The 25,781-nt window shown below is 49.2% G+C and overlaps 1 protein-coding gene across 1 annotated transcript; it reads left to right on the top strand.

The window, feature by feature from the left end:
* The first annotated feature begins 1,269 nt into the window (after positions 1–1,269).
* On the top strand, positions 1,270–24,436 carry LOC109556884 (vitamin D3 hydroxylase-associated protein-like). The gene is made up of 15 exons (XM_070786603.1): positions 1,270–1,741; positions 9,120–9,233; positions 9,453–9,602; positions 9,915–10,048; positions 10,648–10,854; positions 12,446–12,486; positions 12,917–13,041; positions 14,155–14,280; positions 14,916–15,013; positions 15,333–15,432; positions 15,865–15,908; positions 16,605–16,644; positions 17,053–17,161; positions 22,330–22,475; positions 24,084–24,436. Exons 1-15 carry the CDS (start codon positions 1,547–1,549, stop codon positions 24,210–24,212), a joined length of 1,758 nt encoding a protein of 585 aa, XP_070642704.1. The 5' UTR covers positions 1,270–1,546; the 3' UTR covers positions 24,213–24,436.
* Positions 24,437–25,781: the final 1,345 nt, after the last annotated feature.

The raw sequence follows: 25,781 nt of genomic DNA, 5'->3' as shown, positions 1-25,781 counted from the left end.
CCATTTAAGAAGTATCATTGAGCAACTGCCATGTGCCAGGAACTTTGCAAAAGATTGATGAGGTACTTGCTTTTAAGAAACTTATTTTTCAGGGAGGGAGGCAAGAAATAAGTAACAATGATTTCAGTGAATGGTAAGTGTGATGCGGAGATAAAATGAGGTGATGAAATGGAGGGGTGTGTTTCTGTAAAGGGTGATGTAACAAGCCCCAGGGCACAGCAGGGGCATTTCTGCTAATTGATGTCTGGGGGACCTGAGCTGTCAGGGTAAGTCAGGGTTCAGTGACAGTGCATGGAGGTGGGGAAAGGAACAGTGGGAGAACAGGAGGAAGTCACAGGGAGTTTGCAAATGTCAAGGAAGGCTAATTCCAGAGGCCTCTTGGAGATGGTGAAGAGTAGTAGAGGGAGATGACCTTGGGGTTACCCTTTAGGACATGATAGGTAGGTCAACTGCTGACTCCAATCCACTCTGGGTGCTCAGACTCAACATTACTAACCACAAACTCATCTCTTTCCCGGCAAATCTGCTGCTGACTTTCCAGTATTGAGGATGGAGCCACCATTTTCCAGGTTGCCAGTGACTGGCAGCCTCAGATGTTTCCGACTGCTCCCTTCTCCCTCTCTGATACAGAGGATCAGGCCCAAACAGACTGGCGTAGAAGGACTCCAAGATCAAGTTCCTCCTGTTCTGCTGCTGCACATCCTCTTGGTCTTTCCTGCAGGAAGTCACGTCCACCTCCTCACCCTACCCCATCCCACCTCACCCTGAAGATGCCTGCTTTCCTTGGTGGTAGGGAGTCCCTAGTCCAGTGAGGAAATGGGAGATGGGTCTGGAAGGGTGAAGCAGTCGACTAGGGTGAAGCAGTCCCAGGGGCAGCAGTGGCCTTGCCTGGGGAATCAGGAACAGAAGTTCATCTGGGCTGGCAGGGGAAGGGGCGAGGACTACGCCTGCCTGCCTTGGTCCTCACTTTCTGACATCATGTCTCCTGGGACGGATGCCTTCTGAACTTTGCCTGCATCCCCAGGTGTCCCTTCCTTTCTTCCCTGCCTGGGCCTCAGATACCCCCAGAGTGAGCTGCTAATTCTGGGCAGGTGGGCTGTTCAGTCCACCTCCCTGTGGCCTGAGAGTCATGTTAAGGGGGTTGGTGATTATCCTGCAGACCACAGGAAACCATAGGAGCAACCCACTGAGAACTGGAGAGGGTCAGGTTGGGGTGCTGGTGGGGTGTCTGAGGGGTGGGTGGGATGAGGGAGGAGAATGTAAAGAAAGTGGGATCAGAGCCTAGTCACCTGCCCACCTGGTGTCCTGGTCTCCTCTTCAGGCTAGTTTCTGCCACAGCCCCTTCATCTGCCTGGCCCGAGGAACGGAGGACTTTATTTGCATAAGGACATGTCCAGATGGCTGTAAGGGCTAGATGGGATGAGGTTAGGTTCTGCCAACACCTGGGGCTCCGCCTCTTTGGGAAACAGGCGTGGGAGGGTGGAGCTGATAAATAAAAAGGCAGCCTTCCTGAGGAAGCAGCTGGTGCATCTGCACGGGTCCCACAATGCCTGGGGTGATCTGGCTATCTCACTCGCTGGTGGTGTTACTCCCGGTGGCCCTGCTAGGGGTTGTCTTGCTGGGGGCCACCATGCTCTTCTGGTGGCAGGCTCCAGCATGGAGCAAGATCCCCAGGGCGCAGAAGCGTAGGGAGGAGGCTCTGAGGCGGATGGCAGCCCTGGCAGAACGTCTCCGGCAGCAGGTGAGTGGACATTGACCCTCAATCCCAATAGTGGGTCCCACCTCAGGACAGAGCTCCTCCCATGACCTCATCTCCTTCAGAAGACAGGGAGCAGCAACCCCCCACCCCCCGCCAGCTCCCTAAGCTGGCTTCTTGTGTCCCCATCAGTTCCTCCTTCATCTGTGTCCTTTGAGCCCCTTGAGGTCAGGGGCAGTGTGTTTTCTCTTTCTTCCAGTGCCTGTCACAGGGCTCGGCTGCATGGTGGGTATTTACCTGGGCTATTTGTTGAACTAAAACTGATGGAGGCAACTGGAGGTAGGAGGCCAGGCTTCTTTCAGCCCCTGAGCACCCTTAGACCCCACTGGGACAGGACCCTGGTCTTCAAATTCTGCCTCTCATCCCCTTCATCCCCCACATGGGGGTTCTGCAAATTTTTGCTGAGCACACGACAGATGCAAAACACTGGGGATCACTGAAGGTGGGGTCTTCACAGGAAGCTTTGTTTCTTTCCTTTAATTGTTAAGAGCACAGGCTCTGAAGTGAATCTGAGTTTACTAATTTTTTTGTCCTTTAAACCTAATTTTACATTGGGGTATAGCTATGGTAGTTTCAGGTGGATTTCAGAGTGACTCAGCCATGTATACGCATGTCTCCGTGTGTCCATTCTCCGCTCAACTCCCCTTCCATACAGCCCGCCGTATAACATTGAGCTGAGTTTCCCATGCTATACAGTAGATCCTTGTTGGTTATCCATTTAAAATATAGCAGTGCATACGTGTCGATCCCGAACTCCCTAACTATCCTTTCCCTGCATCCTTCCCCCTGGCAACCTTAAGTTTGTTTTCTAAATCTGTGAGTCTGCCCGGAAGCTATGTTTCTCACCCAGGGGCTTGGACAGTTTGACGGCCAATGGTGCAAGACAATGAGGCACTCACTGTGGCTGGCAGTTGAGATGTGGGTGTGTCTGTCGAGAGCGGAGCCTGTCGAGAGCGGCAGAGAGTGGGGAGGGAGAGGCATGGAGACAACTCTACACGGCGACTGTGGTTTGTTGGGTAGCCTGCACAATGTGACCATCCTTTTCCTGGGCCTTGTATTCCCCATCTGCCCAAGGAGAGGTGGGCTCGTGGTATCTTGGGTGACTGTGGTGGACTCCTTCTGGGAGTGGGGGTTGGGGTAGTGCCTGAGGTGCTATCCCCATGCTCCAGAGTTCCTGAGTGTCCTTTGCCATCTCCCCGGATGGTGATTGATGGCCCCGGTGGACAGTTCCTCTGCCCTAGCTGCTGCAGTTTCTGAGACTGTGTATTAATATTAATTGGGGCTAATTAGTTGGATAAATCAATCTGCCCCCAGAGAGCAGCTGCCCCTCCCTGGTTGATGAGGAGGAAATCTGGGCTAATGGGGTTGCTGCAGCGATGCCGCGTGATGGAGAGGATTCCTGTGTGTGCGGGGAGGCCCCATCTGTGCAAAGTGGCGGCTTTAGGTTCCTTCACTGCAAACACCAGGGTCTGCTTGTGTGTCCCTCCTGTGTGCTGGCTGGGTGTGTATCTGGCTGTGAGCTGTTTGTGTTTGGTTATTTGCCTTGGTGTGGGCCTGGTTGAGTGTACATGTGTTATTCATTGGGGTATATTCATCTGGATATGTGTAGCTGGTTTGGGTCTGTATGTTTGGTTGAGTATGTATCCATGTGATTGTGTCTGGTGTTTGAGGATGTCTGGTTTTGGGTGTGTCTTGGACTTCCCTGGTGGCTTAGACAGTAAAGCGTCTGCCTACAATGCGGGAGACCCAGGTTCGATTCCTGGGTCAGGAAGATCCTCTGGAGAAGGAAATGGCAACGCATTCCAGTATTCTTGCCTGGAAAATCCCATGGATGGAGGAGCGTGGTAGGCTACAGTCCATGGAGTCGCAAAGAGTCGGACATGACTGAGTGAATTCACTGTCACTGGGCATCTGGTTGGTGTACGTGTGGATATTTGGGATAAGTAGTTATTAGGCTGGGTACCTGGAAAGGGGTATCTGGGTGGCTGGAAGACTGTAAAGGGTTTGGAGTGAGATCACCCATGGTGCCTCCAACCAAAGTCTCTTGGCTCTCAGCACCTTATTCTCTTCCCAACAAAGTTATACAGATCTGTCCTGGACACCTTTCCAATCAGATCACTCCTCTGCCAGGGTTACCCTCAAGGTCAGTTGACCAGCTTTCTGATCCAGGCAGATGGGAGGCTGAAACATAGGTCAAACCCTCACAGGATTCAAACAAATCCAATTCAGTTCCATTTAGGAACATTTTACAAAGGATTCTCCTGGGTCTTTCTCTGCTGGACCCTGAGGACAGATTCATTATTCAGGTAATCTGACATTTGACATCTGACCCAAGCTTGCCTTAAAGAGGCTCCTAGTCTGGGTGGGGTGTGATGGAAGCAGAGCTGCGAGAACCATGAAGGGAGGCAGGCAGTTCAGCTGAGAGTGGCAAAGGTCACTTCACTTCACTTCAGTCGCTCAGTCGTGTCCGACTCTTTGCGACCCCATGAATCGCAGCACGCCAGGCCTCCCTGTCCATCACCAACTCCCGGAGTTCACTCAGACTCACGTCCATCGAGTCAGTGATGCCATCCAGCCATCTCATCCTCTGTCGTCCCCTTCTCCTCCTGCCCCCAATCCCTCCCAGCATCAGTCTTTTCCAATGAGTCAACTCTTCGCATGAGGTGGCCAAAGTACTGGAGTTTCAGCTTTAGCATCATTCCTTCCAAAGAACACCCAGGGCTGATCTCCTTTAGAATGGACTGGTTGGATCTCCTTGCAGTCCAAGGGACTCTCAAGAGTCTTCTCCAACACCACAGTTCAAAAGCATCAATTCTTCGGTGCTCAGCTTTCTTCACAGTCCAACTCTCACATCCATACATGACCACAGGAAAAACCATAGCCTTGACTAGATGGACCTTTGCTGGCAAAGTAATGTCTCTGCTTTTGAATATGCTATCTAGGTTGGTCATAACTTTCCTTTCAAGGACTAAGCGTCTTTTAATTGCATGGCTGCAATCACCATCTGCAGTAATTTTGGAGCCCCCCAAAATAAAGTCTGACACTGTTTCCACTGTTTCCCCATCTATTTCCCATGAAGTGATGGGACCGGATGCCATGATCTTCATTTTCTGAATATTGAGCTTTAAGCCAATTTTTCACTCTCCACTTTCACTTTCATCAAGAGGCTTTTTAATTCCTTTTCACTTTCTGCCATAAGGGTGGTGTCATCTGCATATCTGAGGTTATTGATATTTCTCCCGGCAATCTTGATTCCAGCTTGTGCTTCTTCCAGTCCAGCACTTCTCATGATGTACTCTGCATATAAGTTAAATAAGCAGGGTGACAATATACAGCCTTGACGTACTCCTTTTCCTATTTGGAACCAGTCTGTTGTTCCATGTCCAGTTCTAACTGTTGCTTCCTGACCTGCATACAGATTTCTCAAGAGGCAGGTCAGGTGGTCTGGCATGCCCATCTCTTTCAGAATTTTCCACAGTTTATTGTGATCCACACAGTCAAAGGCTTTGGCATAGTCAATAAAGCAGAAATAGATGTTTTTCTGGAACTCTCTTGGTTTTTCGATGATCCAGCGGATGGTGGCAAAGGTCAGATGCCCTCAAAGCTGTGGGACTTGGCAGGAGAGGTGATCTGCTACCCGGAGACGGTTGTGTGGGGAAGGTTTCACAAGAAAGTGGTTTTGGAAATAAGCCTTGAAGGATATGTAGGAGCTGTTTCAAAAGGAGGAGGGAACAAGAAAGGCAGTACCAGAGAGAGAAAAGCCTGAGGTAAGGCACTGTTTCTACAAAGTGGTGGGGAGGCGGGGAGTGTCCCCAACCCCTGGAACCTCAGCGCAGGAGGTGAGTGGCAGCTGAGTGAGCGAAGCCTCATCTGTATTCACAGCTTCTGCCCATTGCTTGCAACACCCAAACCCATGGGAAAATTGTCTTCATGAAACCAGTCCCTGGTGCCAAAAAGTCTGGGGACTGCTGCTATAGAACACTTAGAAAATAATATTTGTAGGATCTACTGATTGACGGCTGTTGGCTAGGAGGCTCTGGTCACTTCAGGTGGAAACTACCACCCTGAAGGTTGAGGGATTTTTTGATATTAAACATATGTAATGACCACTTTGGAAAGATTAATAACCAATTTACTAAAAACTTTGAAGTATATTTTCTTTGATTTTCAAACCACACATGGAGGCGGCCCTAGTGGAGTGTGCAGAAGGCCGGCTGTCCTGGGAGCTGTGGGGCTTGGCTGGAGGGGTGATTTGTTCTAAACTGTATACTAAAATGGCTTAAAAGTGATATAAGTTGAAGTTCAATTCTTTCATCAAATTATTGTAATAATTTCCAAATAATTTGTTGATCTTTTGAGAATTTGTGGGGCTTTTCTGATGTGATGATCATCTTTTGAAGATGTCCCTATCTTTCGAGCTTTATTAAAAGCTTTATTAAGCTCTCTCAATAAGCTGGGTCATTAGGTGACCTGCAGTCTCATTAAGTAGAAACTTTCAACACTAATGTATCATTTCTTAGGCTGAGTTTTGTTCAGCTTCTGCTGAACCAGTAGCAGTGACACTCAGAATTCCTGGCTCTTCTGATACCTTTTGAGATTTTATATAGTCTTCAGGGATCTCTGTTTTCAACAATAAACATTGTTATTAGAATCTCATATAAATTTCATTGACCCTAATCTTACAAGCCTTGGGAGAAGCTGTGTAACCTGTGGGCTAAGAGTGTGGTGGTTAAGACAGTGCTGGACTGACTGTGTTCGAATCCTGACTCTAACGCTCACATTTTAAATGATTCCTCTGTGCCTGCACCTACTCACCTCTATGATGGAATGATCATTATAATTATAGTACACAAGTTAATAATTTTGACAGTGGTGCCTGGGTACACAGCATGCATTTTCTAAATGATATTCTCATTTCAGCAATAATGTTGTCCTTGCTGAGTGGGTTTCTAGTGAGTTTCAGTGAATTTGTTCTAGTAGATTTGTTCCATTCATCAGGGTTGGTAAAAAGCTTTCTTGGACCCTTGAAAGCCTCACACCCCATGTCACTGGAGTGCTGGCATAGGGGCAGTACCAGCAGAGGCCTGCAGGGCCACCATTCTCACCACCCTGGCCTTCTCTCCCCACCTCTACCCAGTTCCTGGCAGGCTGTCATTTTCACCAGTGGCCACATAAGGACAACTGCCAGGGAGCAATGGCTTCAGGGGTCTATATGGATGGTGGGCACTTGTTCACATGGTGCCACCAGGGGAGCCCTCAGAATGAAGTTGCAACAACATTCTCTTTCTACAAGGGTCACCATAAACATCTAATGTGTTCACATATAGATACACCAATATTCTCAGTTACCCAGTACTTACTGCACTAGGAACATGTCGTGGGTTTTATGTAAATAGTTATGGCTCAGGCGGTAAAGAACTAGCCTGCAATGCAGGAAACACAGTTTCGATCCCTGGGTCAGGAAGATCTCTTGGACAAAGAAATGGCTATCCACACAGTATTCTTGAGCTTTCCCAATAGCTCAGCAGATAAAGAATCTACCTGCCAGAGCGGGAAATGCAAGAGATTCAGGTTCCACTCCTGGGTGGGGAAAATCCCTGACGGAGGAAATGGCAACTCACTCCAATATTCTTGCCTGGAAAATTCCATGAATGGAGGAGCCTGGTGGACTGCAATACAAAGGGTAACAAAGAGTCAGACATGACTGAGGACTGAATACAACAACTACAAGTATCACCCTGGCCGTAGTGAAGAGGCTGGGTTGGTAGGGAAGACTAGAGGCAGGGAGGCCAGTGAGGAGGCTGTAAGAAGACTGAGAGAGAGAGAAGGTTCTAGGCAGGAAGGAGTCTGAGAAGTCAGAAGTGAGAGATTTGAAGGAGGCAGAGCCACCTGTCAGCACTGAGTGTGGATAAGAGAATGGTGGCTGGGACTGCACTGCCCAGTGAACCCAGATCCTTGGGTAAACAGCTCTCTGTGCCTCAGCACCTTCTTCTGCTGTAAAATGAGAAAATCACATGGCTTACCTCTTAGAGTTGTTGCAAGGAATAATATAAATTATTATCTGTAAAATTCTTGGAAGGTGGCCCGACATATATTTAAATGTTGTAACACATTTTATGTGTAATTGTGTTGGTATTTATCTAGCCATGATCAGAACTTGGGTGAGGGGATCTGAGATTCACTGTGTTGATGACACAAGTGTCATCGGTTGGGAATCTCATGAAGAGGAACAGGTTTGACAGAAAAATGATGTTCCATGGGTGGGTAAATGGGCCTGAGGCCTGATGGGAAGTAGGTCTGGACTGGAGAAATGGGGAGAACTGGCCACTGAGTTCACCAGAGAAGATAGACAGGTAGGGAGAGAGGTGGCCAACATTTACTGGAGGAAGAGGGTCAGAAGAGACGGAGCAGGAATTGCTGGAAGGGAGAGGGAAGTCAGGAGAGTCGAGGGCATGGAGCACTTCCAGAGGGAAGTTTCTTAACAGTCAGATGCTACAGAGGAGAATAAGATGAGGACTGGAAGAATCCAAGAAGCCTTGAAGCCCCAACCTCCCAGGAAAATCCCTCTGTCTCCCTATGTCCCCTCCAGGACTGAGAAAGGCCCACCCAACCCACATTCCAACTTGAAGGCATCGGGGGCTCAGCTGGGACCATGGAGGACAAAAAGAGGCAACTTCATCTTCTTGAATGCCCACTGTGTGCTGGGTCCTTGATTAGGAGTCCTCAGGGTGATTCAGGCTTCTGGGCTCAGGGCAGCTGGGGGGCTTGTCTGTGCTCCGCTGCATGGCTGACTCATGACTGTATTCTGATACTTTCCTCTCTGAGGAGACCTAGGCCACGGGAGGGGGAGGGGTTCACCTGCGTTACCCCACTGACCAGGGCTAGGCTGACCAGGTGGTCAGGGCTGGCTCCCAGCTCTCCTGCCACCCTGACCTTTCCACAAGGTCAGATTGGCAGGTGTGGGAGGACTGGAGAAGACGGAAAGGTGGGATGCTGGGGGAGGGGGTGACTCCTAAAGGCAAACCTCACAGAACTGAGCCTCACTTTTCATAAGCCCTGCATCCCAAGATGTGCATGTAGAGTCCCTCCCACTCCATGGGGGGCCCTGTTGGATAGCTGCATGAGGAGGGGGCTGGCCTTCTCTGCACTGGGCCCTGGGGTTGGACTCTGGGGAGGCTGACACAGAGGAGGACACTTGTGCCCCTGGAGGGCTCTTATGCCAACCTGGAGACTGATTGGGAGATGTCTTTAAAGCTAAGGATGGGCCCAGGAACATGTGATGGGTACTCTGTGCCCACCTGGGCATGATGTTCATGGTGGGAGGGCCCTGGGTGGAGCAGTGTGATATCCCCCATCTCTGCAGGAGCCAGAGCTGGACCCCAAGCCCATTCTGGAGCTGCCGCTGGAGAAGCTGGTCCAGAAGCTGCTTGCTGATGAGCTGAGTTTGGAGAGTGTCCTCTGCAGTTACCTAGAGGAGGTGCGGTTCTGGTCAGAGCCCAATCTTGGGGCTCTGGGTGGAATAGTTGGGGGACAGGTGTGACCCTGTGGCACTGCAGCCAGCTTGGGAGGGAGCTTGTGCCACAGTCATCTGTCACTTCTGCTCTGAGTCAGGATGGGCAGAGGGGCTGGGGTGACTCAGTATCCTGCACCTGGTCACGCCCTGAGCCCCTCTCTGGTTTCCCTCAATGATGCTCAGGCAATGAAGGTACACCAGGAGGTGAATTGCCTGACAGATTTCCTAGATGAATGTGAGGAACAATTGCAGGCATTGAAGAAACTCAAGAAGAGTGAGCGAGGACTCCTCTATGGGGTCCCCATCAGCCTCAAGGACGTCTATGACTGCATGGTGAGCCCTGGGGATACACGTGCATGTGTACATGTGAGCACCTGAGTGTGTGACATTGGGCAAGTTACTTGCCCAATCTAGGCCCCATGGTTAGAAAGTGGCCAGCTGGAAACCAAACCAGCAGTCAGGCTCCCAAACCCAATCTCTTCACCATTGATCTCTCCTGTCACTCATGAATCCTAAGGGTGTAGCACCTGCAACTCAGCAGGAGAGAGAATGCTTGGGAGCGGAGTGGAGTGCCGGAGATAATCTGTTTGGTGGCTTGTTCCACTCTGACCCCCAGGGGCTGGAGCTTGTGTCACTTCCCTGCAGGGCCATGACTCTACGTGTGGCCTGGCCCAGTTCCTGGAGAAGCCGGCAGCCAAGGATGGAGTCATCGTGAAAGTGTTAAAGGCTCAGGGAGCTATTCCCTTTGTTAAGACCAACATCTCCCAGACGCTGCTCAGGTCTCTGCAACAGGCAGGCCAACCCGGGCTGGGGCAGGGGCCGGGGCTGGGACTGGGGTTGGGTCCAAGGCTGGGCCCAGGATGAAGCTGTCGCTGAAGGGCTGAGGGTGAGGTGGGGGCTGGTCATGTAGACTTTGGGACGGAGGCTCTTGGGCAAGTCTCTTCTGCCCTCTGAGCCTCAGTGTCCTTATCTGACAACATGTGTGTGGACTCCATGGTCTTTAAGGGCCCTCAGGCCCAGATGTACTGAAAAGTTACATCTTTGTTTCTACTCCAGCTCTTTAATTGTTCTCATAACCTATTCTCCTCCCACCCCACTCAGCCGGTAGGGTATCCATTTCTATCTGTTCTTGTAACCTGTTCCCCACTATCCAGCAGAACTGCTGGCTCCTTGATCCTCCTTTTAGGAGTCCTGGTTGGTCTCCCCTGCAACAGCAGCTTCTCGCCTCAACTGAAGGGACACCAGGAGGTTCCTGGCCCGTGGCAGGAGCTCACCAGTCCTGGGGCTGACTCTGAGGGAGGTTGGCCTCTCTATGGGCAGAGCAGTCTTCTCCAGTTATACCTTCCCCTCCCAGCCCCATTTCTTCTGCTTCCCTCAGCTTTGATTGCAGCAACCCCATCTATGGACAGACTCTGAACCCTCAGAACTTAAAGAAGACATCTGGGGGCTCCTCGGGGGGTGAAGGAGCTCTCCTGGCAAAAGGGGGTTCCATCCTGGGCATGGGTACCGACACCGGAGGCAGTATCCGTATTCCAGCCAGCTTTTGTGGTGCCTGTGGTATCCGGGTCACAGGATACCGCCTCAGGTACTTGGTGGGGGGGGGGCCTGTGTAGGCTCAGCCCAGCCTGGAGAAACTAGGGGTCTTGTCCATATAATGATTCTCAGTAGCTCAGTAGTAGGGGAAGTGGACAAGGTAGGAGGGCTTCCAGTAACTCCTGCCTCAGCCCCGCAGCTAAACACACCGTGTTTGGTACAAGAGGGAGTGGGATAGACTGTCCACTCATTCATTATTTCACTAATTCATTCATCCATCCATCTGCTCAGCTACCCCCCTTTTCCTTCCTCATACATCAATCCATCCATTTATCCATCTATATCAATTTCTCATCCATTCATGCATCCATGCAGTCGCCATCCCAGTTTCTATCCATCAAACAATTTCACCATTCATCTGCCATTTAATTTATTTGACAAATATTTATTGAGTGTTTACTCTGTGCCAGACACTGAACTTGGGATGCATCAGTGAACAAAATGGACAATATCCAAGCCTTTGAAGAACTTACATCCTGCCTTCCATTCATTTATTCATTCAGTCGGACATTTATCTCTCCATCCACCTACTCAACTAGCCATCCATCAATCCACGTTTGCCTCCATTCATCCATCCAGCCACCAATCCATCCATATTTCCATTAATTTTTTCATCTGTTTTGCACTCACTCATACATCTATCCACCCATCCACCCATATTTCAACCCCACTCCGACTACCTACACTGTGTGGCCCTATGCAGGGACACAGAACACTCTCAGACCCAGCCCCAAGCCCTGTTGTGCTCTTTAACATCCAACTGGCTTATACCTGGTGCAAAGAGCTGACTCATTTAAAAAGACCCTGATGCTGGGCAAGATTGAAGGCAGGAAGAGAAGGGGATGACAGAGGATGAGATGGTTGGATGGCATCACCGACTCAATGGACATGAGTTTGGGTAAACTCCAGGAGTTGTTGATGGACAGGGAGGCCTGGTGTGCTGCCGTCCATGGGGTCGCAGAGTCGGACACGACTGAGCGACTGAACTGAACTGAATCCAGGCTTAAGAGAGGGTCAAAGAGAGGGATGAAGTTGACATTTTCTTCAATAGAATTTATTAAAGGCCAAGATTTTACACTTTTAGAAGCAGGTCAAAGGCAGGGAAGGCTTCCTGGAAGATGCAGCATTTGAGCTTGGTTTTGAAGGATGGACATGCAGAGTTGGAGAAGCATCTTCAGTTCAGTTGCTCAGCTGTGTCCGACTCTTTGTTACCCCATGGACTGCAGCATGCCAGGCTTCCCTGTCCATCACCAACTCCTGGAGCTTGCTCAAACTCATGTCCATCAAGTAGCATCTAGAAGGCTGTAATTCTATAAGCAGCCTATTTTGCCTGGAGCAATGTGTGAGTATGTGTGGAAGGGCTAGAAAGGGAAATTATGGAAAGAGTTGATAATTTAGAGCCTTGAAGGGCAGTAAAAGGGCTCATATTTATTCAGTAAAGAGTCATGGGAGGGTTGAGGCAGCTCTTATTCTTGTGTTCTGGGCCCTGGGGGAGTGCACTGGCTGGGTGTTCAAGCCTCTTTGGCACCTAAGTCCTTCCCTTCAGGTGCTGAGCTGGGCTCTGGGTGGGTGGGGTTTTGCAGCAACTCCGGAGTTGCCTCAGCTGTCAAGGGCAGGAAAGCAGGTAAGCTCTTGTCTGTGTTGGCCATATCCATTCAAAGGCAACCTGCTTGCCTTTCTCCCAAGGACATTTCACTGTATCTCAGACAGACCAGCCCCACCAGTGACCAAGGAATATGGGGGAAGGTTCTGCTTGGCTTTCTAGTCTAGTGACTCTTGCCCCTTGGAGAGGTGCTTCCTGTTCTTTAGCTTTCACCTCACTTGCTGGTCTCCTAGTGTTCTGCCCCAGAGGAAAATCTCCCTTCAGGCTGGAAGTTTGTTTGAGCTAGTCTGCCAACTCCACTCATTCTCAACCCCTGACCCAAGACAGCCCCAGGGCCTCTTCACTTTGCCCTGATCATGGCCCTGGGTCCCACCCTCTGAGGCCAGGCAGTGTGGGTCCCCAAAGCAGAAAGGATGCAGCATGTCTGCCTCTTTCCACCCCCTCTGTACAGTGGTCACAGTGGCTGGCCCCTTGGCCTGGGACGTGGAGAGCCTGGCACTGTGCCTGCGAGCGCTGCTGAGTGAACACATGCACCGATTGGACCCCACCGTGCCCTTCCTGCCCTTCAGGGAGGAGGTGAGCTGGGTAGGGAGCAGGCCTGGAGGGCTCCCTCTCCTCTCCCTTCAGTCCTCAACAGCCAGCCACTAGGACCATTCCCTGTGAAGCCCTCCTTTTCCAGCCCAAGTGTACTGAGCGGGAAGCCCACATGCTCAGTCAGTTCATTCCCCAACCCGACCAGATGCCAGCTGCTTTGGCTTCTGTGCCACCTGGAGCCATAGATGATATTACCCCAGAGAGGGACTCCATCATCATTTGCCCAACACACAGGGGCAGTAAACTCAGCAAGTGTGGTGTAGAGAGCCTGGTATCAAGGGAAGCTGGGCTGTTAGGCCTCTAGGTAACCCTGACCAAGTCACATCTCTTCTCTAGGCCTCAGCCTCCACATTGGTACAATGAAGATGTAGAAACAGAATTTTGCTGCAGACCCTTCTAACTCTGACTCTTCATTTTTGCATTAACTCACTCAGGAAAATTTATTGGTACCTACTATGTGGTGGCTGTTTGTAGTTCATCCTAACACTCACTCTATAGAATGAGCATCACTCCTCCCATTTACAAGTGAGGAAGCTGAAGGGAAATGAAATGACTTTCTGATGATCACATAGTGGCTTGGAACCCAGCCCTATCTGACTCCAGGATCTGCTGCATAGGGAGAGCCTCTGTCTACTGATCAGCCAGTATCTATTCATCTGATTCCCTACACATATTATAGTACAATCAGCCTGTGGTCACTGTCTGTTATTTGTTATTCGCCTCTATTGGTCTCTTCATCCTCTTCTCCTGACCCTTCTTTGGCTTTAAGATATTTGTGTCTATTCATGTACTTACTTGCCTGCCTGCCCACTCACCTCCATCCATTCATTTATCCACCCACCCATTTATCTGTTTAACCCTTGCCCACTCACCCATTCACTATCTCATACACCCACCCATTCATTCGTGAATCTGTTTAACTATCCACTTCAGCTACCCAATCAGTCATGTCCCCATCCATTTCTTCCTCTTCTGGAGAGTTCTTCAGAGGACCTAAACCCTGGAGAGTATATAGGGAGGCTTCAAGGGGCCCTTGGAATGAGGCCACCTTGTCTTCTGGCCAATCTCCCCTAACCCAGCCCCTCTTTCCCCAAGGTGTACTCCAGTAACCGTCCCCTTCGAATTGGCTACTACGAATCAGATGGCTTCACCCAGCCATCACCTAGTATGGCCAGGGCTGTGAAGCTCACATCCAGGCTGCTCCGGGATGCAGGACACCAGGTAGGCTTACTTGGCCCTTGGGAGGGAGACCAGATCAGTGAGAATGCTGGGTTGGTCCATTCTTGGAGAGGAAGGTTACATCTGAGTTTGTGCTAGTGAGATCACTGTGTTTCCCCTAGGCTTCCTGGAGACTGATGGAGTGGAGGTTGGGGCAGGGTGGGTCCCATCCTGTGAGGAAGGCATCCCCCTTCAGTAGCGGGAACTCTGAGACTCACTCCTATAATTCCTAGAGCTTGGGTTTCTGTTGTCTCCATCAAATGGCTGTAAGGAGCCTCTTGTCCTCAGAGTGCCCCTCTTCTTCCCCTACTTCCCATGCCCCAGTGGCTTGTCCCTGCCCCGCCACCCCTTTGAGAGTTGCTGAGCCAGTCTCTTCATCTCTATGAGCCTCAGGTTGCTACCGCACTGGGTGGCCATGATGATTGAATGAGCTCCCAATAAAGCACTTGGCAAGGGGCTGGATCACAGTTAAGCAAGCAGCTCAAATTCTGCCTCATCACTGTGTGGGGGTGAGAGAGTGGGCAGAGCACAAAGGCTTCCCAATGTGGTATTCTCTCTTTAAATCCTGAGAGATGCAGAGAGAACATGGGGCAGAGCAGGAGGAGCTCCAGGCCCTGACTCGGCCTCTCTCTCCCCAGGTCATCCCCTTCTCTGTCCCCCGAACAGAGTATGCCTTCTTTCACCTGTACACAGGGAGTCTGTTGGCTGATGGAGGGGCCAGCCTTCTGGAGAAACTGTATGTCTGCTGGGACTCAGATGTGGGGTGTGATGGAAATGGGGTTGAGGAAGGGGCTGTGGCAGCCTGAGCCCTAGGTGGGGAGCTGCAGGCCTGGGCTCCTTTGGTGCCTCTGGCTCCTTGTGTGACGGTAAGCAGCAAGTCACCCAACCAAGCCCTGCCTTCAGGATGCACATGTTCTGGGGTGGTGCTGCTGGGAACAGAGTATTTCTTTGGGTCAAACCTCTCTCTGTAGCTTATCTAGGGAGGGGAAGCTGATGGCTGGGTGATGGCCAGCTGAAGGCCATAACTGACCAGCTGTGTGTCTGTGGTTCCTCAGTAAGGGGGACATTGTGGACCCCTCCATGAAGAACACAGTCACCTCTCTCAGGTTGCCAAACTCACTCAAACGTTTCTTGGCCTGGATCTGGAAGTATTTCGTGAGTGTGTGTTCAGAGTGGGAGGGGCTGGAGGGGGGAGGGGCCCAGAGAGGACATGGGGCTCAGAAAGGGGAGGGGGCTCCCTTGGGGGTGAAGGGTGGGGTGGGGGTGGGGGTCAGGTCAGAGAGGAAGATGAGGCCCAGAGAATGTGGTGGTTCAGAGAAAGGCTCAATGGGAGAGGAACTGAAAGACGGGAGATGGGGGCCAAAAGAGCAATGCTGTCAGAGAGGGAGGGGGGCTTCAGAGAAGCTCAAAGAGATGGAGCTTCAGCGAGAGGGAAGGGGATTTAGAGAGGGGGATCAGGGTTTGGTGCTGTGGTCAGGGGCTCGGCGGGGAGCGGGGCAGAGTTTCTCTTCCCAGACCTCTGTCCCGGGCAGGTAGCATTGCCCTATGGTTTCTGAAAGTGCCCTCCCCCTCTGTCCCCACCTCCAGGAGCCCCGGGCTAGCCAGAGTTTAGAAAGGTTGTGTGGAGTAGGGTAAGTGATCAAGCCTCCTCAGGTCCAATTCACAAGGGGTTTCCTTGGGAGCTGGGTGAGGGTCATGTGGCTGGGGGCCTTGTCCACTGTGAGCAGGGCTGTTTAAGGTTTTGGAATCTAATTAGGGCTTTAGAATCATGCCCGACATGGGGTTAAATTTAGACTTTTGGGTGGGACTGGGGTTTTAGTTGGACTTGAACTCTGAGTACACACTAGAACTGAGTTAGATTGGGACAAAAGTTGGGCCTGAGTTGAAGTTAGCTTTGGGTCAGGGTTGGGGTTAAGATTGGAGTTGGGGTGGGGATATGATTGGGAGAGGAGTCTGGTTTGGGTTTGCTGTTGGACTTGGCCTGGTGGGCTTGGAATTAAGGGGCTGGTTAGAACTGGGGCTGGAGCAGCCTGAGGGTTGACTTGGGGCCTCACAGTTTAGGGGAAAGGACCTGGGGTTTCGAGGGAGCCTGTGGGTCCCTGTCACAGGTGTTGGGGCTTTGACCAGGGGATGGGTCCTCTTAGGAACATTGGACAGGTAATGGATATTGGCCAGGGGACAAGATACAGGGTGATTCCCAGTCCACCAGCTGATTTGCAGCCTGCATAGAGTCCAGAACTTGCCTCCTGGGTATCATGTCCCCGTTTGTATAAAAAGCAGTCCTCCCATGCTGACCTTTGGACTTCTCCTTCTTCCTCATTCCCCAGGACACCCAAGAAACTGTGGGAGCAGCACACAGCAGTGGAGGTAATACATGCCTGGGGAGACCTTGAGGTACTGCCAGAACTGGGGCAGCAGACCCCTGGGTGGCAACAGGAGTAGCCCAGTAGATGGTAGATCTCTGTGTTGGCCTTCAGGGGAGGCTCAGCTGCACCCGGGTGATGACCAGGAGGTTAATGTAGTCTGTCTCCTTGGGGCCAGGATGATACATTGTCCCCAGATCACTGTGGCTTGAGACTGTCCTTCTCATCCCTCCTCCTTGGCCCCTGGGAAAACCCTGACTTCCCCCCGCCCCACCCCCATCTCAGTCTGCACCTCACAGCCTGGGAATTCTTTCTGGTGTTTGACCTGACTCAGCCTGGCAGCATCTGATTTTGTCCTGCAAACAGTGACCTCTGCCAGTCTCACCTTTCCCGCCTGCCACTATTCCTGCAGGAATATCAGCAAGAGTTCATAGCCAAGTGGAGGTCCCTGGACCTGGATGTGCTGCTGTCTCCAGCTCTGGACCCCGCCTTCTATGTTGGCTATCCTGCCAAGGTGCAAGGTGAGCGAACACCGGGTCCCTGGCAGGGAGCAGGGTGGGGGTGGGGCTGTGATGTCCAGGACTTCTGAGCCCTCCCACAGCCTCTGGCCTTTACCTCTGATGTTAGTTACTATTTAAAAATTTTGTCTTAAATGGAGATAAAATTCAGATAACATAAATTCGCCATTTAAAGCGTACAACTCAGTGGTTTCTAGTATATTCAGAATGTCATGCAACCACCACCACTGTCTGGTTCCAGAACATTTTAATCATCCTGAAAAGAAACCCCGTACCTGTTACCAGTCCCTACCAATTTTCATTCCCTTTGTTTGTTTGTACGTTTGTTTTGGCTTTATTGTGAAGTTTCTGGGATCTTATCAGAGATCCCTGATCTCTGACCAGGGACCGCACCTGTGCCCCCTGCAGTGGAAGCATGGAGTCCTAACCACTGGACCACCAGGGGATTTCCTCCATTCACTTAAAAAAAATTTTTTTTTAATTTATTTCACTGCACTGGATCTTAGTCGCATCATGCAGGACCTAGTTTCCTGACCGGGGATCGAACCTGGGCCTTTTGCCCTGGGAGCACAGAGTCTTAGCCACTGGATCACCAGGGAAGTCCCTCCATTCACATTTTAAATGAACTTTATTGAAGTATAATTTACATGAGATAAAATTCACTAGTTTTAAGTAACTTGGTGAATTTTAACATATGTATGTATACATGTATCAGTTCAGTCGCTCAATCATGTCCAACTCTGCAACCCCATGGACTGCAGCACGCCAGGCTTCCCTGTCCATCAAACTCCCAGAGCTTGTTCAAATTCATGTCCATCAAGTTGGTAATGCCATCCAAGAATCTCATCCTCTGTCTTCCCTTTCTCCTCCACCACCTAATCACAATAGAGACTATTTCCATCATTAGCCAAATTTCCCTCATATTTTGTTGCGTTTCATGCCACCACTCGTCTGCTTTCTGTCACTATAGTTTTGCCTCATCTAGGATTTCACATAAGTAAAATCAAAAGGTATGAGGCGCAGGGGTCTGACTTCTTTCTCTTAGCATATCCATTCACTCTTAACATGCTTTCTGCAGCCTCACTTCCAGAGGTGCCCTCAGCCCAGCAGCCCACCTGCAGATGCCAGCAAGCCTCAACACAGGGCAGCCACCCATGTGTAGCGCAGGTGCAGGTCTCAGAGGCGATGCCACGCAGAATGCAAACCCCCGTCAAGCCTGGGCTCCTCTCCTCTGGGTCCCCCTACAGTGGTTGCCCAAGGCATAACCCACACTTGGCTCTGCTCTAGCGTCTTCTGTCTACCTCCCTGACACTCTGATTCTCACTCCCTGCACACAGGTGGCTGCTGGGAGGAGCTACCTTTTCAACTCAGGATTGCACTCCAGCCCTCTTGGAGCCCTGAGTACTGGAGGGCATGGCTGCATCCTCTGCCAGCCACTAGCTGTGTATCTGTCTGCCTCCTTGGTTTCCCATTTGTACACGGGGACTAGTAATCCTCATCTCACAGAGGAGGGGAGGAGTCAAGGACTCAGCAGTGTAGAGAGGGGAGTGCAGTGCCTGGCACTGAGTAAGGCTTTGCAGTGTGGATTCTTTTTATTAAAAAAAAATTATTGGCATATAGTGATTTACAAAGCTGCCTTAGTTTCAGGTGTATAGCAAAGTAAATATATATGTATACCCTGTGAGCCACAACTGACTCAAATTTTTAAAAAATTAAAAAAAAACCAAAACAATGTAATGAGGCCGGGGGGCTTCCCTGGTGGCACAGATGGTAAAGAATCTGCCTTCAATGCAAGAGACCCAGGTTTGACCCCTGGAGAAGAGTGGCAACCCACTCCAGTTCTCTTGCCTGGAGAAACCCATGGACTGAGGAGCCTAGCCGGCTACAGTCCATGGGGTCTCAAAGATATGGACACGACTGAACAACTAACACACATACATATACCCACTCTGTTTTTTTAGATTCTTTTCCCACATAGGCCATTACAGAGTACTGAGTAGAGTTCCCTGTGCTATGCAGCCGGTTCTTATTTGTTATATATTTTACATACAGTAGTGTGCATCGGTTAAGTCATGTCTGACTCTTTGCGACCCATGGACTGCAGCATGTCAGGCTTCCCTGTCCATCATCAACTCCCGGAGCTTGCTCAAACTCACGTCTACAGAGTCGGTGAAGCCACCCAACCTTCTTTTCCTCTGTCATCCCCTTCTCTTGCCTTCAATCTTTCCTAGCATCAGGGTCTTTTCCAGTGAGCCAGTTCTTCACATCAGGTGGCCAAATTATTGGAACTTCAGCTTCAGCATCAGTCCTTCCAATGAATATTCAGGCCTGATTTCCTTTGTATTGACTGGTTAGATCTCCTCGCAGTCCAAGGGACTCTCAAGAGTCTTCTCCAACACCACAGTTTAAAAGCATCAATTCTTTGGCACTCAGCTTTCTTCATAGTCCAATTCTCACATCCATACATGAGTACTGGAAAAACCATAGCTTTGACTAGATGGACCTTTGTTGGCAAAATAATGCCTCTGCTTTTTAATATGCTGTCTAGGTTTGTCATAGCTTTTCTTCTAAGGAGCAAGCGTCTTTTAATTCATGGCTGCAATCACCATCTGCAGTGATTTTGGAGCCCCAAAAATAAAGTCTGTCACTGTTTCCATTGTTTCCCCATCTATTTCCCATGAAGTGATGGGAACAGATGCCATGATCTTAGTTTTATGAGTGTTGAGTTTTAAGGCATCTTTTTCACTCTCCTCTTTCACGTTCATCAAGAAGCTTTTTAGTTCCTCTTCGCTCTCTGCCATAAAGGTGGTGTCATCTGCATATGTGAAGTTATTGATATTTCTCCCGGCAGTCTTAATTCCAGCTTGTGCTTCATCCAGCCCAGTATTTCACATGATGTACTCTGTATATAAGTTAAATAAGCAGGGTGACAATATACAGCCCTTTCCCGATTTGGAACAATATCTTTGTTCCATGACTGTTTCTAACTATTGCTTTTTGACCTGCATAGATTTCTCAGGAGGCAGGTAAGGTGGTCTGGTATTCCTGTCTCTTTAAGAATTGTCCAGTTTGTTGTGATCCACACAGTCAAAGGCTTTGGTGTAGTCAATGAAGCAGAAGTAGAAGTTTTTTTGGAATTATCTTGCTTTTTCTGTGATCCAACAGATATTTGCAGTTTAATCTCTGGCTTTTCTGCCTTTTCTAAATCCAGCGTGAACATCTGGAGGTTCTCAGTTCACATACTGCTGAAGCCTTGTTTAGAGAATTTTGAGCATTACTTTGCTAGCATGTGAGATGAGTGTAATTATGTGGTAGTTTGAGCATTCTTTGGCATTGCCTTTCTTTGGGATTGGGATGAAAACTGACCTTTTCCAGGCCTGTGGCCACTGCTGAGTTTTCCAAATTTGCTGGCATATTGAGTGCAGCACTTTCACAGCATCATCTTTCAGGATTTGAAATAGCTCAGCTGAAATTCCATCACCTCCACTAGCTTTGTTTGTAGTGATGCTTTCTAAGGCCCACTTGACTTCACATTCCAGGATGTTTGGCTCTAGGTGAGTGATCACACCATTGTGGTTATCTGGATCATTAAGATCTTTTTTGTATAGTTCTTCTGTGTATTCTTGCCACTTCTTCTTAATATCTTCTGCTTCTGTTAGGTCCATACCTTTTCTATCCTTTATTGAGCCCATCTTTGCATGAAATGTTCCCTTGGTATCTAATTTGCTTGAAGAAATCTCTAGTCTTTCCCATTCTATTGTTTTCCTCTATTTCTTTGCATTGATCTCTGAGGAAGGCTTTCTTATCTCTCTTTGCTATTCTTTGGAACTCTGCATTCACATGGATATATCCTTCTCTCCTTTGCCTTTTGCTTTTCCTCTTTTCTCAGCTATTTGTAAGGCCTCCTCCGACAACCATTTTGCCTTTTTGCATTTCTTTTTCTTGGGGCTGGTTTGATCACTGCCTCCTGTACAGTGTCACAAACCTCCATCCGTAGTTCTTCAGGCACTCCTCAGATCTAATCCTGTGAATCTATTTGTCACTTCCACTGTATAAGTCAATCCAAATCTCCCAATTTATCCCTTCCCCACCCTTTTGATGACCATAAGTTTGTTTTCTATATTCAGGACTCCATTTCTGTTTCACAAATAAGTTCTTTTGTATTATTTGTTTTAGAATCCACATATAAGCGATATCATATGGTATTTGTCCTTCTGTGTCTGACTTACTTCACTCAGTATGACAATCTCTAGGTCCATCCATGTAGCAAATGACATAATTTTGTTCTTTTATGGCTGCATAATATTCCATTGTATGTACATATCACATCTTCTTTATCCATTCCTCCGTCAATAGACATTTAGACTTGTCCATATCTTGGCTACTCTAAATAGTGCTGTGATGAACACTGAGGTGCATGCATCTTTTTGAATTATGGATTTCTCTGCATATATGCCCAGGAGTGGGATTGCTGGATCATAGAATAGCTCTATTTTAACTTTTTAAGGAACCTCCATACTGTTCTCCATTGTGGTTGCACTGATTTACATTCATACCAACAGTGTAGATAGGAGGGTCCCCTTTTCTCCGTATCCTCTCCAGCATTTATTTTTTGTAGAGTTTTTGGTGATGGCCATTCTGACCTGTGTGTGGTGATACCTCATTGTAGTTTTGATTTGCCTTTCCCTAGTAATTAGTGATGTCGAGTATCTTTTCATGTGCTTTTTGGCCATCTGCACAGAGCAGATTCTGACTCTCTCCTTCCCTCCACTGTGGGGAGCAGTAGGCAACTGTTAGACCGACTCCCTGCATTGAAACAGCTATTGCAAGCAGAAGGCTGCAGTTCCAAGAAAGATCCCAAGGAGGGACCCACTCACATTCTGTCCCTCCTGTCTTAATCAATTATTTATTTGGCTGCCTCCGGTCTTGGTTGCAGCACTCCGAGTTCTCATGTGTCATGTGCGATCTTTCGTTGCAGCACACAGCCTCTCTGGTTGTAGTGCTTGGGCTCAGTTGCTCCGAGGGATAGGGGCTCTTAGTTCTCTGACCAGGGATCGAACCCACATCCCCTGCATTGCAAGGAGGATTCTTAACTACTGGGCCATTAGGGAAGTCCCCTGAGTCTTTTCTGAGCTGATCATTTTCCTGAGCTTACCTGGATCTTCCTACAGCAAGCAGTTTCTACTTGGGCCTTTACAACCTCCTGAACTTCCCTGCCGGCGTGGTGCCTGTCACCACCGTGACGCCACAGGACGAGAAGGAACTGGCCTTCTACAGAGGCTACTACAGAGATCACGTCGACAAAAGTTTCCAGGAGGTCAGTTTCCCTCTCTGCCTCTCCTGCTGTTGGGGTAGGGTGGGGCTGGTCCCTCTTAGTGTTTCTCTTTACCACCTCAGTTACAGTTTCACCCCATCACTGAAGACACACTATTTTGACCTCCAAGTCAGCCTCTGTCCTCGTGAGGGGAGAACCACTGTGCAAAAGCAGTGGCTTCCTCGACACTTCTGTAGGGAAGGTCGATCCCAGAGACAGGGGTGGTGAAGAAAGGTGAAGGCTAGGAGGTTACTGTGAAGGTTACAAGGTGAAGGTACTTGTTAGCAGGTCACTATGTAACTGAACTGGACACAGTTTTTTTCTCTAGGAAGACAGAATTTGGGCTTCCCTGGTGGCTCAGTTGGTAAAGAATCCGCCTGCAATGTGGGAGACCTGGGTTCGATCCCTGGATTGGGAAGATCCCCTGAAGAAGGGAAAGACTACCCACTCCAGTATTCTGGCCTGGAGAATTCCATGGACTCTATATACAGTCCATGGGGTCGCAAAGAGTCTGACATGACTGAGCGACTTTCACTTTCACTTTTCATTCTACTTTTACTTTGTGGGGTTGTGTTAAAGGTTAAATCGAAAAAAAGTGAAGCAATTAGCATAATGCCCTGTATGTAGGAACTGTTGAATAAATGCTATTACTAATTCAAAGAGGGCTTCACAAAGGAAATATTTCTATGGACCTATTGAATTCATGGTCTAAAATAACAGCCCTGACTAGGGTGAGAGAGGGGAAGAGAGAGAGGGAAAGAGAGAAACTGGCTCTGAAAAGTATGCATGTGTCTGAGTCAGACATTAAGTAACTTATTTTTCCTGGAAATTGATTTTAGTGCTAGAGTTACCCAGTGGAACTGCTGACCTGAATTCTGTGAAAATAACAATAACGATACTATCTAATGTGTCTTGAGCTCTTACTCTGTTCCAAGAGCTGTTTAAAAGTGCTGTATATATATTAAATCATTAAATCCCATAACTGTCCCATGAGGTTTTCCAAATGAGGAAATGAAAGAACAGATAGGTTAAGGGACTTGACCAAAGCCATATAGCCAGCTGAACTGAAGGAGCCAGGACTCGAAGCCATGGGACCTGGCTCCAGAGACAAAGGCAAGTAAGGGCGTATATGGTATCATCTTGAAGCAATGAAAACATGTTTGAATGCCTACAAGTATGTTTGATTTTCATGGCAGGGACTCAGGCTCAACTCCCATGTTCCTGGAGCTGTGTTTTGGAGTCAAGGCACCCCTTTCCTTGCAGAAGTGCAATCAGGCCCTGGGTCAGGGATTTGGACATTCTCTTTTCCTTTGCTGAGAACACGGGGTGAATACTCAGTGTTATATTTCATCCTTAGAGTCAGCTGTCTACACAGGGAGCAAGTTTTCCATCCTAACCCTGGAGAATTGTAGCCAAAGCAGAACAGTTTTTCCAGGTTTTGCTGAGAGCTGAGGAAGCCTGGAACTCTGAGATCCAGGACATGTCTACTTTAATATAGACTGGGAGTGAGATATTTGGATTAATACACACCTATGGGTGGTGAGGATGGATGGGCAAGGGGCCTGTGAGCAGGAAGCAGGCTCTGAGTCCATAGGCCCTCTCTCCCTGCAGGCGGTGAGAGGATCTGTGGGGCTTCCAGTGGCTGTGCAGTGCATTGCTTTGCCATGGGAAGAGGAACTGTGTCTCCGGTTCATGAAGGAGGTGGAGACCTTGGTCAAGAGCAAGATGGAACCCAAGTGAAAAGACACTCCTTCTCCTGGAGGTCTTTCTACATCTTCATCCAAGTCTGCTCTCAATGTTCCTTCCTTCTCATGAATACCAGATCCGCCTTATTTCTCCTCCTCCTGGAAGCCCACCACAAGTTTTCTTTGTTGTCTCTCTGTGTGGCTGCTCAGTACACAGACTTCCCAGATTATCCCAGCATGGGGAGCAGGGTGATGTGTTCAATAAACATTTTGACTGGCTGGCTTCGGGATCTCTGGTCTAGATGGGGAGGTAGGGCTGTAGACTTCCCATGGCCTTCTACTTCCAGCTGCTGTCCTCCAGTTCAGTCTCTGAGATGCTATCCTAGACTGCAGCAGAGGGGAGAGGGCCCCAAACTGAGAGCTTGGAGAGCTGGTCCAAATCCTGGCTCTGCCACTGGTTTGGTCTAGGCAAGTTATTTCCCCTCTCTGGACCTCAGTCTTATCATCCACACATTGAGGGGGTTAGATTTGATGTAGTCTGTCCTACCTGCCAGTACTCGACTATTATGGGAGAGGTGATTCCTAGGCACTTTTCTGATCGAGAACTTGCCATGGCTCCCACTTTCTAAAGTTCCATAGAGCAAGGCCATGGGAGTGAAACCAAGTCAGAACAGAGCCTGTGTTGGGAGTTAATCCCCCACTCACCGTCCAGTGCTTTGCCCACAAGCTGCTAAATTTTTTGACCTGACACCCAGCACCTCCTGAGGACCTGTACAGCCTCTTTTGGTGTGGCTCCACCACAGCGTAACCTGCCTCCATTCTCTCAAACTGGAGCCTTCTTGCCAGTACAAGGTGTGTCTGTGCCTCTGTTCATACTGTTCTCTTCAACTAAACGCCATCACTGTCTTCACTGCCCTTCAAGTCCTATGTCAAATGTTACTTCCTCCAGGAAGCCTTCTTTGAGCCCTCAGTCTCCTCCATGATTTTACGTGCACCTAAACTCTCTTGAGGTTCTCCCCCAACAAAACTTCCCCTTCCTGTATCCCATTCTTCTTTGTAGCCCTACTTCCAATCAACTAGGCAAACTTATGAACTCATTCCTCCCTGTGCTTGATAGCCCAGACCTCCTGGAGATAATATCCCAGTGCAAATAAATGGAATTCATCCATCCATTCATTCATTCTACATTTGTTGAGTACCTCCTCAGGAACAAATATGATGGAATTTTAGGCAGAAAAAGGCCCAAGTTGAACTAAGATGGAGACCCCAGGAATCATACCAAAAAGGCTGCCCTGACTCTACTTACAATAGAAACAACCATCTGGGGTGTCCAGGTGCAGACTGGACAGGGCTACTGCTGACCTCACCTTGGCCTCCACCTCTCTTCAGGCCCTAGCACAGAGTCTGAGTTCTCTGGAGGAGAAGAATCCTCATTGTACCTTCTCAGTCAGGGTTAGTATGGCTCCTTCTCTGTCCTTCCTCTCCCATAAGAGGGAGGTCTAAGAGGCTCAGGCCTTCCCAGATGGCTCAGCAGGTAAGGAACCTGCCTGCAAAGCAGGAGACTCGGTTTGATGCTTGGGTCAGGAAAATCCCCTGGAGAAGGAAATGGCAACCCACTCAAGTA

This window comes from Bos indicus, chromosome 3 (genome assembly GCF_029378745.1).
Source record: "Bos indicus isolate NIAB-ARS_2022 breed Sahiwal x Tharparkar chromosome 3, NIAB-ARS_B.indTharparkar_mat_pri_1.0, whole genome shotgun sequence".
Lineage (NCBI taxonomy): Eukaryota > Metazoa > Chordata > Mammalia > Artiodactyla > Bovidae > Bos > Bos indicus.
Note: the sequence above shows the minus strand (reverse complement) of the source record. Positions and strands in the feature narration are given on the sequence as shown.

What these genes read in the sequence shown, in the direction of transcription:
- LOC109556884 (XM_070786603.1), top strand. Translation starts at nt 1,547, where the DNA reads ATGCCTGGGGTGATCTGGCTATCTCACTCGCTGGTGGTGTTACTCCCG. An exon ending in ATCTCCCAGACGCTGCTCAG is followed by an intron (nt 10,049 to 10,647) that starts GTCTCTGCAACA and finishes TGCTTCCCTCAG; the next exon opens with CTTTGATTGCAGCAACCCCA. An exon ending in TCCGGGATGCAGGACACCAG is followed by an intron (nt 14,281 to 14,915) that starts GTAGGCTTACTT and finishes CTCTCTCCCCAG; the next exon opens with GTCATCCCCTTCTCTGTCCC.